At 33.5% G+C, this 12929-nt stretch overlaps 2 protein-coding genes and 1 long non-coding RNA gene across 5 annotated transcripts; 1 reads left to right on the top strand and 2 right to left on the bottom strand.

Moving 5' to 3' along the window:
- Nucleotides 1-317: 317 nt before the first annotated feature.
- LOC145559837 (uncharacterized) lies at nt 318-3580 on the bottom strand. 3 transcript variants are annotated; one of them, XR_014092986.1, is made up of 4 exons: nt 3429-3580; nt 2732-3338; nt 2511-2645; nt 318-1394 (listed from the first exon to the last, which is right to left on the bottom strand). It is a non-coding gene; the product is annotated as an uncharacterized LOC145559837 (long non-coding RNA). The 3 variants fall into 3 exon arrangements; XR_014092987.1 differs by having other exon boundaries at nt 2511-2981; nt 3279-3338; XR_014092985.1 differs by having other exon boundaries at nt 322-1394; nt 3279-3338.
- Nucleotides 3581-4477: 897 nt separating this feature from the next.
- Nucleotides 4478-5451, top strand: LOC145559836 (E3 ubiquitin-protein ligase ATL41-like). Its single transcript, XM_081621125.1, has one exon. The coding sequence runs from the start codon at nt 4513-4515 to the stop codon at nt 5224-5226; it is 714 nt and encodes a 237-aa protein (XP_081477251.1). The 5' UTR covers nt 4478-4512; the 3' UTR covers nt 5227-5451.
- A 1166-nt stretch (nt 5452-6617) lies between these two features.
- Nucleotides 6618-10554, bottom strand: LOC145559835 (uncharacterized). The gene is made up of 3 exons (XM_081621123.1): nt 9863-10554; nt 9728-9755; nt 6618-6987 (listed from the first exon to the last, which is right to left on the bottom strand). Exons 1-3 carry the CDS (start codon nt 10371-10373, stop codon nt 6834-6836), a joined length of 693 nt encoding a protein of 230 aa, XP_081477249.1. The 5' UTR covers nt 10374-10554; the 3' UTR covers nt 6618-6833.
- Nucleotides 10555-12929: the final 2375 nt, after the last annotated feature.

Raw genomic sequence — 12929 nt, 5'->3', positions numbered from 1 at the left:
ACCTATTTATTGCATGTTAGTCAGAAAGCGCACATGAATACGATCAGCATAAAGTAGAGGCCTATTATTAGGGCAGGTTCAATTCCCGAACTACCAGTCTTGGTTCCAGACCAATTGGAGTTGACGATCTCATAGATCGTTAAGGGGTGTAATTTTCACCCTGTGAACGGTTTACAAGTTCCTAAAACTTGTTGGCAACTCTTTTGCTCTATCTTCTTTTCCTTTGGATGCCACCGTACTTTAGTGTATGATCACAGTGGGGTTCAAGTTTAGGGATAATGCTTGAAATATTCCCTACACAAACAGAAAGGAGTGGGAATTGCCTTGGATTGCTTATTTTAGATATTTCCAAATGATCAAAATAGCATATCTAATACAAATATACAAAAAAATTGCGTTAATTAAACAAAGACAAATTTAGAAAAAGACAAAATATTATAAAAATGTGCAATATATTAAAAAAAAAAAAAAGAAATTATCATCAAGAAAGGCAATGGGCCAGTGAAGTAAGCTGAACCACCTTGCCATTCCGATATAGACGATTTTAAACTCCTATACACATATTCACACCAATCCAAACATTCGATCTTCTTTGTATCCATGCAACTATACAAGAACTTGTAATTTACCGATGGGTTGGTAGTGGATCTCATACAACAATTGACAACAGAAACTACAAAATGCCAAATGAATTCATCACAAACAGGTTCCGTCTTTAACTCTTCAATCCGATTAATGATCACAAAATTTGATGGACTTCGACCACTTATCCAAAAAAAAGATCTCTATTGTCTAATAAACTCAACCCGTTCTTCATCCTCCTCTTGTCGAGGCTCTTTAATAATTTCTCCTCCCATCGGCAATCCATAAAACAAATGTATGTCTACGGGTGTAATTTCAATCTCTTGGTTCCTCTCAAGAACTAAAGACACCCTATCACTGTCAAAACTCGACACAAGCTTAGAGCAAAACACAGATTTATGTGCATCTAAATCCAAATCTAAGAAACCTCCAAATCCAATTTTTCTTATAGCCGACTTATGAGATTTTGGCAAATCTTTAAGCACGGTGTTCATAAAATTCTTGGGAGTAATTCGTTGATTTAATGCTCTACATTCCATTTGACTACATAAACAACTTCAATATCATCATCAAAATCACTCTCATCAACCTTTCTTCTCCTTTTTTCCCTTTGTCTTCCTTTTTTGGTTCTTTCTTCATTGCTTTGTTTTTCGGAACATCTTTAGCTCTAACTTTAAGTTTCCCCTCAATTGGATCACCTTCTTTATTAACTACTTTGGCACTCTTGTTTGCATTTCGAGAAGATGTTGTAGCAAACTGATTAGAGCGAGGTTGTAGCAGCATCATCACCAACAAGATTATTAAAATTATTACTGCAAGTCATAGACATGTAAAATATATAAAGGTTAGAACACAAGGGAAAAATAATTAGAACAGAACATATGTGTAATAATGTAGAACATATGTACAAAAATTTAGAACGAAAGCAAGCAGTAAATAGAAGCTAATGTTGTCTGCCAAGCTGTTGTACTTCAATAATTAGAGAATAGAGAAATTCTTCATAAAATACTTAACATTAAACCACGGTTTCTTGGCAATAGTACCTGAGTGCTTGATTTACATTAAACTCAAATTAAATACACAGAAGCTAGGCCAAATGTTCTGATGATTATCTTTTCTAGTTTGCCCCTTTATTAAACATCCAAGAATACTATCTCTGTAAAATGCACTGCAGTTGGAATTGCAAAAATATTTTAGGATGGAAGGAGCTTTCAGTTGAAAATTTTGGACTTTAGACTTACAGGACCTTTATTTGTATCAATTTGCAGGACGAAAAGATTCTTTCATTGGGAAACAAAAACTTCTTTGACAGTTTAGCATGCCAAAAGCTTTACTGCTTAGGTTTCAATCAAGGGGTTGTTCCTTTCCTTTAGATAAACAAGGAATCTACGAGAGTATTATCTTGAGTATGATATTTTATTGGCAAAAGCTTCCGCATGTCACGATTCCGATAAGTTTGCTTCCATTAGTTTTAATTCCATTTCTACTAAAAATGCATTTCTAGTTTTATCTTAACATAGATCACACAGAACCAAAAAGACCTAACCCTTACTGCCATGAGCAACTAAAAACTAATCAACAAATCAAAAATTCAATAAAGTTACCTTTTTAAATATTCCTTAAAAAACCAACTAAAGAAACATGTATGATAAGAAGAGAGAGAGAGGGCAAGAATAAGACTCAGATACAAAAAAAGGCAGGAATGGACCCCATCAATGAAAGAAAGATGTTTCAACAATTGGTGAGAGCTGCTAGTCAACCTAATACACCACAGTAAGTTTATTTGTTCTAAAATGTGAGTAAAATAAAAATTAAAATTAGAATTAAATTTAGAACATACAAGTAAAGTTTTAGAACATATGAGTAAAATTTTAGAACGTATCTAACATGCATAAAAAATTAATCAGTATCCATTGATGATTACCAACCTTTGAATGTGATCATTGTTTATAGATTTTAGTAAGGATGACTCCACAATTGGACTTCTAGACCACTGAACATCACTTTTTACAGCTTCATCACCATCACCTTTATTCTTTTTGACAAGTGCTTCATCACCATCGCTATTTGAAAAGTAAAAAAAGAAGAGTATGTTAGAAGATTAAGCTTAAAATAGATATCAAAAACAAGGTACACTTGCTAATCTTACTGCCAGCTGAGGCTTCTTCAGGCAAGGCGGTAGCTGCTGCTGGCTGCCGAGGCTACTGCTGGCAAGGCTGCTGCAACTGCTGCTGCCTGCCGACGCTGCTGCAAGCAAGGCTGCAGCTGCTACAAACAAGGCAGCAGCTGCTGCTGCCCTGCCGAGGTTGATGTTGCCTCTTGTTCTTCAGCTTATCTCATGCACTAAACTTTTTTACTTTTTTTTAGGGGATCTACTGCAATAATTAAAAACTTGCTGCCTATATACAATATTGACTTCCATAATCAGTAAACGCAACATGCAGTTAAATTTCAGCTTGACATTTTATCGAACAGTTTATAAGCATTCTTAGATGATTTCTAAAAACGACCCCAAAACCTAACAAATTTGACACCAAAACCCATGGAATTTAACTAACAATGTATATGCTCAGGAAATTCGAGCCAAACACTCCCAAATTCGAGCAAATCTGAGCCCAAATTTTCGTGTTCAAACATGATAATTTAAAAATTAAACAAAAATCAAATGATTAAACCATAATAAAATTGCTACTTACTGATTTGATGGACAAATGGCTTGTATTGGAGATTTATCCATACATTGTGAATCGATTGATCTACAAAAAATGTAAACGAAAAATAACAAAAAAAAAAAGAAGAAAAATTTAAAAAAATATAATCAAAATTCATAAACATAAACTTTCTACCTTCTTTCATAAGTAATAACAGGAGATGTTGGTAGTATTTGATTCAAATCCATTTTTTGATTCACGAATTAGCATGAACTAGGGTTTGTAGAGAGTGGATGGAACTTAGAGAGAGATAAACCTAATTTTAAAGAGAGAAAAAAATCAGTGAAAGTGAAAAAAGAGAAGGGGATATATCAGCAGACGAAATTACAATTTTGCCATTACTGTAGAATGTTTTGGACGGTTAGATTGAATATAATCTACGGCTAAGATGTATTCTCATATAAGTGTACTTACTTGCTTTATTTGTGCACCATTTATTTTTCATGATTTTATAATCTTATATAGACATTTACTTTTGATCTCCTGACCTAATTAAATAGTTCAATAATGACACAAGAAAGCACTTCTTCAACAAAATAAAGTTTGTGCTTCTTTTTACTTTGGAATGCAAGAAAAGGTGAACTTAAAAGCACTTCAAAATTAATTAAAACGCAACAAATCCTATATGGCCCTTAAATGAAATGCACTTCAAAATTAATTAAAATGCAACAAATCTTATATGACCCTTAAATGAAGCCAACTTTATTGATTAGGCCCTAAAAAAGTTTTTGAACATGCTTCATATGAATGTTGTTTTTCAATGTTTATGAAGTTTGAGTGTTTGACTCCAAAATTGAAATTATAGCTTACGTTAAGAATGAATGAATGAATGAATGAATTTAAGACATATAGTATGTATTCCATTCAAATAACTGTTAGATTTTTGAACTATACTTGACCTATAGCTTGTATTATAAGTTAGTCAATAAATCCCCAATATCAAATCATACCAAAGTAAGCCTTAAAACAACACAAAGAATTGAACTTAGATTGTTAGAAGTCTATCTCACCAAGTCATCATTCAAAGGTCAACAGTCAATCTTTTTTATAGATCAGTTTTTCAAAGAATTACAAATATTAGTCACCTTCTCCCTTCACATTCTTAGAAAACAAAGCTCATACATCAGTTGAATTGCATATAAATCTGCGTACTTCCTAGCTTCTCCAACATTTCTTCACTCAAACCTTTTCCCGTCATCTCCCGTCTTCGAATTGCGCCATGAATGTGGACGGAGACCAACACGACGCCACCAAAAGAATCACCTATGACCTTAACAGCAAGATCATGGTAACAGCTATACTATCCCTCTGCTTCGTTATCCTCCTAGTCACACTTCTTCACATTTATGCTAGATATGTCCTACGCCACCCACGTCGTAACCTTACCCTAACCTTCATCCACCGTGACCTGGTGCAGCTTAGTGATTCCACAACAGCAAAGTCCGGACTCGATCCAACAGCCATCAGTTTGCTACCATCAACTCTGTTCAAGCAGATGGAAAAAGCCGACGAACAGATTGAATGCTCTGTGTGTTTGAGCATATTGGAGGAGGATCAGCATGTTAGGCGTCTACCCAACTGCAGTCATGTATTTCATATGTCGTGCATCGATCAGTGGCTCAGCGGCCAAGCAACATGCCCGATTTGTCGGTCTGAGGTGTCTCCTCAGTTAATACCGCTAGACCGAGAACCATCCATTGCCTGTGACCTGACCGAGGTAGTGGTTGTTACTTCAGAAGGTCTTGAACATAATATTCAGGATGTAATAAACTCAGGCAATAATAATGATAATCCTAGCAAGATTATTAATGCTGGAAGCGGATCATCGTCGTCAAGCATTCGAATGAGCTCTTTTAGGAAGATCATTGGCAGGGAAAGATCATTATCTTCAAGCAGAATGCAAGTTTGTGAAGAAATTGATCCACATAATTAAATTCAGCAATGATCTCTGACATTTTGCAGAAATTCTGTTTGTTTAATATTAGTGTATAGGCAGACATTATAAACAATAGTATCATTATTTAATATTTTGTATGCGATTCAACTCCAAGAAAACAAAAGTTATTACAAATATACAATCAATTGGACAAATGAGAACATGAAAAGAGTTTTTCAATTTAGTTGTTTGATTAAGTGTAAACATAAGCATACATTTTCAATTTTTGTCTCGACCAAAAGATTAGCAGAATTTTGTACATTATTTGGTGAACTAATTTAATCAGATTGTATGTTTTTCTAGGAGTTAGTATGAAGGATTACGTTAATTAATTATTAAATCTTCAAATCACAACCTCAACAATCCTATTGACTTAACTCCCTTTTTTCATTTTTTTTTTTCTGGAGCAATAAAGAATCAGCTGCTAATTGTTTTTTTATGCAGCTGTGACCAAATATTATTGGCATTTTGTCAATGACGTAAAACAGCTGATATCTTTTCTTTCACACTTAGAATGTCTTTTAATCAGCCAATTATATCAATTGTTTGTTGATTAAATTTTAATAGTTTGCTTGCTTTAGTTTATAACACTAAAGACTAAGGAGAAACTATGATAACTCTTGCTACAAGTATCAGTTTATATAATTAGTAGTCTTTTGGGTTGCATCACGCTTGAACGAAAACGTATTTAGCTCGAACTATGTTACTCGAACTCTTGAATTCTCCTCAAGTACTTGTGTAAAATCCTACACTAATAGACATCTTCATTGTGGATCAATAACATGAAATGACAAAATATCCATTTATGAAACTTTTGTACATTACTCAAGTTTGAGCAAAGGTAGATCTTGATCAAAACTGAATATATATGTAAGAAAGTATAGTTTTTAATTTGGGCCAAGTAGGAATCAATATATCAAAATTGAGATTGGTAAATATATCAATATATCAAAATTGAGATTGGTAAATAAATAGTAACTGAAGATTCAATAGTTTTGACCCAGAACTGTTAATAAACTTTCTACTGGAAATTTTAAACTGTTGACTGTTATCAGTTTGCTACTCCCTGTGAGCTGTGACCCTGTCCTCTTTAACTGGGATAGGCTCACCTTTGTTAACAATATACTTCGTACTTCGTAAGAGAATTAAAAGACCACTTTCAATTTGGTAATTGAATCTTGAACCATAGCTATCATGAACAATATGCAAGAAAAATAAAATCATTTAAACCCCAATCAAAGGACAGAAACTGTACAGCGCCGCAACTATGCCTGTAAACTATGGATGTGGGAATGGGGGGGTCACAACAGTGAAATTGAATCATAGTTAATCAAAAGTTAAAAACGCACAAAACATCACTGATTTGAATCCAATAGAAGGGCAGGGAATAAGAAATAATGTACACTGCACAACAACAAAAATATATTAATTGGTTTTACAAACCTGATAGGTGCCAACGAAATATATTAACTGTTCATGAAAGATACAAGAATCAAAGCCGGGAACAAAACTTTTCCAGGAATGATATTAGCAAGATCTAAGCCTAGCTCTATTTCACTGACTTGCTTCACTCAATACATCCAATTCTCACCAATTCTCGTCTGTTATAGTGAGAATACAAAGATTGCGAGAAGCAAATTAAAGAGGGCTAACGTCCTAACCTCTATTGCAGGAAACTGAGAGGTCCCGTTCAAGTCTTCACTGCCTGGGATAACTCCTGCAGTTGAAGGGGTGGTAGAATTTGCAGCAGTGAAAATACTGCAGCAACAGCAAAAATTATAATTAAAAACCAAATGGTCGTGTAACAAAGCTTCATAAAATAAACTAATGACTAATAAACATGATAGCATCTAAAATTTTTGCACAATCATTACTCCGTAGTCCGTACTCATTATCATATTCCAAGAACAAAAAACCAGGTGGCATTGAACCTATACAGTAAAATAATACGAAGTAACTACTTACAAATCGCATTTTCTAAATAAGTCCTCTCATCATTTAGAAATAACAGTCACATGTACTACTCTAGGATGTTGAGAAAACAAAATTCTCCAACTGCTGATGGCATAATGGGATGGAAAAAAAAAAACAATTTGCGTGTAATCCATAAAGCTAAAGTATAACTACATAAAAACTAATTATGCTAATTAAGTACTGCCACCTTCAGGAAAAAGAAAAAAAAAATTTGCATACATAGTTACATACACAATATTAGGATGTCAAGTCCTAAAACAGTAATTATATCAAACCTATTGATTTTATTGGATTGTATAACTATACCACATCCTAATTAGATTTGGGCAATGTGACAACTGATTAATTCATATACATGTTTGAGAATTTTGAGAAATAAGAAAAATCCTGAATTCACAGGCTACTATAGAAAATATCTGTCCCAGAGACTGAAAGGCTTCATCCTCAAGTTCTATAAATAGTCTCTTTAACTGGCAGTCTACTTGTAGCAAATGTAACAAACATTTGCTGTGATAATAGTCAGTTCAGTGATACAATGATCACTTGTCTTTTACTAAATACTCAGTAGGAGCCTTACACTTATATACTCCTAAGTGCTGAAGGTAGATGAGCCTTCATCTTACTTGGTTGCTCTACAAAATCACTCACATTCCATATTCAGAGAACAATTGATAACACTTCAGAACACGCACCCCTGGCGGATTTGTAATCCATGAAACTATGTAGCACCTCAGCATAAAAAGTTCTCAACAGATAAAAATTAACACTCCTAGCGTTTCTCTTTAAGCAAAAATAAAAATCATACAATAAAATTGAAAATAAAAGAAATCAAAATATTAAAGCTGTATGCCAGATGCCACACCAGAGTACCATTGATAGGAAGAAAACTGCTATCACATCAAAACTATGACATGTCACAATTGGGATGTCAAGGAAATTGAGGAATAATTAAAAACTTCACTTATTACCAAAGGCATTTCTTCTTCCACTATGAAAACTTCATTGAAATGTCACCAACTTCAGTATAATGCAAATTAATGCTGGTTTTTGCGGTTCAAATATTTCTCATTCCTGGCTTGATGAAAAACAGACCTTACCTTATTAATATAACCTCTTCATCCATGTGGGAAAACCATGAGTCTAAAGATGTTTCAGAATAACCTCTACCAGATAGGGAACTATTCTTCATGTCATTAAATTAATCACCCCTTTTTAGAATTTACAACATAAACTATATTCGAAAACAAGTTACAAGAAATTTGGATCCCTCACATCATGTCTCTTGCCTTCTCATCCCCTAATATAAGACTCTCCCTCCCTTGTCTATTAAATACATTGTAAGAAGCCACACAAAAAGGGATTACAACATTTCAAGCCTCCTTACCGGAGCCTCACTTGGTCTCCTTCTTACATTGCTAAATCATCTTAACCGATTCTCTCATCTTGTGCTCAATCAATGTAACCCCCTACTTTCTTCTAAAAGACAACCCTAATGATTTTTGAGTCTATTTATCCTGATTTGCAACAACCCTAAAGATCTCCATTGATATATCCATTCACAAGGTAAAAACAATCATCGTATCAAAACTAAGCACAATGCAGATTTCACTCCAGGGGGAGCGTAAGGATATCAAAGGCAAAGTGTCAACTTCATTGATTATTAATAATGGAAAGGTGTATCATGCACTACCACTATGAGACAAAAACACCTTAGTAACATGCAACATATACGGCTCAGCATTTATCCTTTTGTAAAGATGGAAAACTTTTCATTTGAAGATGCTTGGTTAGCTAAATTTCTTGAAAGCACAAGAAGTGAGCTCCTCCAATAGGATACTACATCTTTTACCACATCTAAATAAGCAACAAGTTGATCCTTGTAATTTGTTCCGAAGAAATAAAAATTATTGCCAACTCCTAAAGCAATAGGTAATTGATTTAAAATATTGTATACTAAAACAAATAGACAATAATGGTTGCAGGAGTATTGATCATTGTCCATCCATCCCTCCTATTCCATTCTCATCGAATCATCATATCCGAACACATTGTAAGTGATTGCAAACAAACAAATACACGAAATCAACCAACTCATACAAATCTACAGATTTCAGAGCTAGCTAAAAGTGGCTGTCCAGACAAAAATATCCATGGTAAAGTTAAGAGTATTAAGTACAGACATTCTAACAATAACAAGACTACTTCCATCTCTCTCCCAAATCTAAGGATTGCAATTTAGAACATTAGTTCCATAGATGAAAAATTTTCAACATTAAAAATAGAGCTTGTACACGCTATACAACATAACATTTTCCCTTACATTGAAACAAATAAAAATTGGTAAGACCCTCTTATTTCTAATATTAAGCAATTAACACTAATTAACGCCCTATAATTTATCCTAATCAAAAGGGCATATTTAAATTGACTACCAATTGACAACAAACAAATAACAATTTTAAACAATGCTTCAAAACCCAATCAAGTTAAACAATTTTAACAACTTTTAAAGATTATGAATTACCTTGAAGCATATTTGCACTTTCCATGACCTGCAGATTCCCAATAAATAAATAAATAAATAAACTAAAATTAACAATTTACAATTCACAAAATTAGAATGTAGCTTTAAAAATCAAGAAAAAGAAAAAGAAATTACTTGGATCAAGAGCAGTAAGAGCAGCAGTGTTACTGAAGTTGCAAGTCTCTTCACTCATACCATGCTTAAGACAATAATCATTGAAAGCATAAGAAGCCATATCAATAAGATCATTTGGATCATAACAAGGCCCACCATTTTGGATTGGGCCACAGCTAGCACCACCTGGCCCACAAGCCCAATCCAAGGCCTGCTGAAGTGCGGAATCCTCGGCGTTGTTCTTTGCTACACACCATAGCTGCTGCTGCTGTATTACTGCTTTTTCTTCTAAATGGGCCTTAATGGGCCGAAAGGTTACTGCTAGGAGGAGAGAGAGTAAGAGAGAGAAAGTGATGATAAAATTCGCCATCTTTGTTAGTTTGAGTTTGAATTCAGGTTTCTGGTTTATTTGTAATTTTTTTCTTGTTGAGTAATTTTTTTTTCTTTTTTGTGCTGGGAATGACCGAATGAGCAGTGAGTAGTGGAAAAAGTGACCGTTGAAGTGATGTAGTTTCGGACAGACAAAAGACATTTGATTTCTGAAAATTGTTTTATGGACAGTTCGTGGTTTTTATTTGAAGGGGGTTTCCTAGTTCCTACTACTGTGTTATTTGAGAGTGGCTTGGCCTGTGTGGGTAACAGCCTGCATAAATTATTACAGCTTATTGGGTTACTTTTTTGGTTCAAGAATAATTGACACATTTAAAGTGGTTATTTTTTTCATTCAAGAATAATTGACACATTTAAAGAACGATTTGCCAATGTAGTGTTGAAAAATTAAGAAATTATTAGAATAGTGTTCACCTAAAAATATTTCTTAATATAATATCCATGCAGGTTCGGAATTTACAAAGCTAGGTAATGGTAAAAAAATCATTGAAGAGATAATTTTTTTTTAATAAAATCCTAATAAATATGTATACAATCAATTTTTTTTTAATTTTTTTATTTTTTTATGTTTTTATAGGAAGAGTGTTCCTTTTATTTATTACTCAAATCTTGATAAATCAAAGAGAACATCAGCTATTACAGTTGATGGAATTTCTCCAAGCCAAACTTTCATTTATGCATAAGATATCTTAAATAATGCTTACGATAACTTTATTTTTTTTAGCCTTGAGCCTCGTTAATTCATCGTTAATGTTTTTGTATCTTATTAATAATAAAAATGATATTATAAGCAATAGCTAGAGTATGGATTAATGGATTTTGAATACGAAGTAGTAATAATAAATGTATAAAATAATTTCTAGCATATTTGCTATGGATATAAATTGTCAAAAAATATGTAACATGAAACATAATGCATTATTTAATCGAAGTTAAAATATCAAGGACACTTATCAATCACCATAGTGTTCATGAAACCCATTGTCTAGTTCGATAGAGTAATAGATAATAAGGGTCTGTTCTCATTGACTGAACTCAACTGAACTAAACTGAACTGAGCTGAATTGAACTGAACTAAGCTGAACTGAACTGAGATTAAATGAATATTTTATAAGAGAAGGAAATTAGGAACTGAACTGAACTGAGCTGAACTGAATTTCAACGTAAGAGAACAGGCCCTAAGTCAAAAACTTAATCTCTAAACACAAACTAATTTTCTTAGCACCATTTTTTTTTAATGAATATAGAAAAGGTAGTGATGCACAGTTTAACATCAATGTTTGGAACAAAGGTGAATTAAAATCTTGAGAAAACTAGTCCAATGATTTTATTTTTAGTTAGACTTAATCACAAAGCGATAAAAATTAAAGTTAGTTTTGGATTTTTCAATCCTACATGAACACTACTTTGAGAAATATTTTAAAGTGGACACTATTTTAGTAATTTTTTAATTTTCCAACACCAATTTGGTAAACCGTTCACATTTAAAGTTGTTATATTTGTCAATTTTATTATTTGACTATTAAGATATATTGCGTATGAAAAACTGGTTTTACTAATCTTAATTTTGGGCTATTTATATTAAGTATTTCAATTTTGGGGCGTTTTCTTCTAATAGATCATGACCGGTCACACAAAAGTCAACAATCCTATTATAATAAGTTATTTTACACATGTCAAGCCTTGATTAAACCAAACAATTAATAGTAATTTTTCAAATATAAATAAATTAAAACAACCCCACCCCACCACCGATGTCATCCCTCCGCAACCCCTCATCCAAAACCATCCTCTCTTCACCTACCAAAAATCGACTCCTCCTCCCTCAGCCTCGCCGAAAACTAGCCCAACCACCTGGCAACCCTCCAAACTATGGTTTGAAATCACCTTGAAACTTAACCTAGGTCCAATTTCCAAAATAACCTTGAAAGTTGTGGTTTCAAAGGAAGGAGGTGCGACGACGGTGATTTCGACAAAGGGAATGGAGTTAAGGTGGTTTCAAGGGAAGGAGAGGGTGGGGTTGTGGTTGTTTTGAGAGAAGGGACACTTCTAAAAATGAAATGGTTGTTTCGGGGGGGAAAGGGGTGGGGCTATGAGTAGTTTCAAGGGAAGAGGGTGGGGTTGCAAGTGGTTTTCAAGGAAAGGTGGTGGTTTTTGGTGGGGCTAGAGAGGAGAAGGTGGTTACTGGTTAAGTTGAGGAGAAAGAAGGTGGTTAATTACTTGTGAAGTTGGAGAGGGAGAAGATGGTTACTGACAGTGGCGGATCTAAGATTTTCAGGGTTGTGAGTCACCATCATTTGTTGATCAGTATAAAGTACAAAAAAAAAATTTGGGGTCTAGTTCAATTCATAATTGTTTTCAATCCAAAATTACATTTAAAAAAAATTATATAACAACCAAATTGATTTCAATCCAAGGATATGACACAAATATTCATACTACAACTAAAAAGTACTTAAAAAATCCATCTAACAAGTCAAAGTCACTACCAAAAAAAGAAAACAAATAATACCTACTCACTACTTTTAATAGTAGTAAGAAAAAAGTACAATGACTTTAGAGACCGGTTGTTTAATATAACTGGTCTCTTTTACCCATTACTATTAAGAATGATAAAATGACATTAGAGACCGGTTGTTTAATATAACCGGTTTCTTTTACCCATTACTATTAAGAATAATAAAAATGACCTTAGAGA

The sequence above is a fragment of the Chenopodium album genome, chromosome 9, assembly GCF_948465745.1.
Source record: "Chenopodium album chromosome 9, dcCheAlbu1.1, whole genome shotgun sequence".
Classification (NCBI taxonomy): Eukaryota; Viridiplantae; Streptophyta; class Magnoliopsida; order Caryophyllales; family Amaranthaceae; genus Chenopodium; species Chenopodium album.
This window is presented reverse-complemented; position numbering and strand designations above follow the sequence as displayed.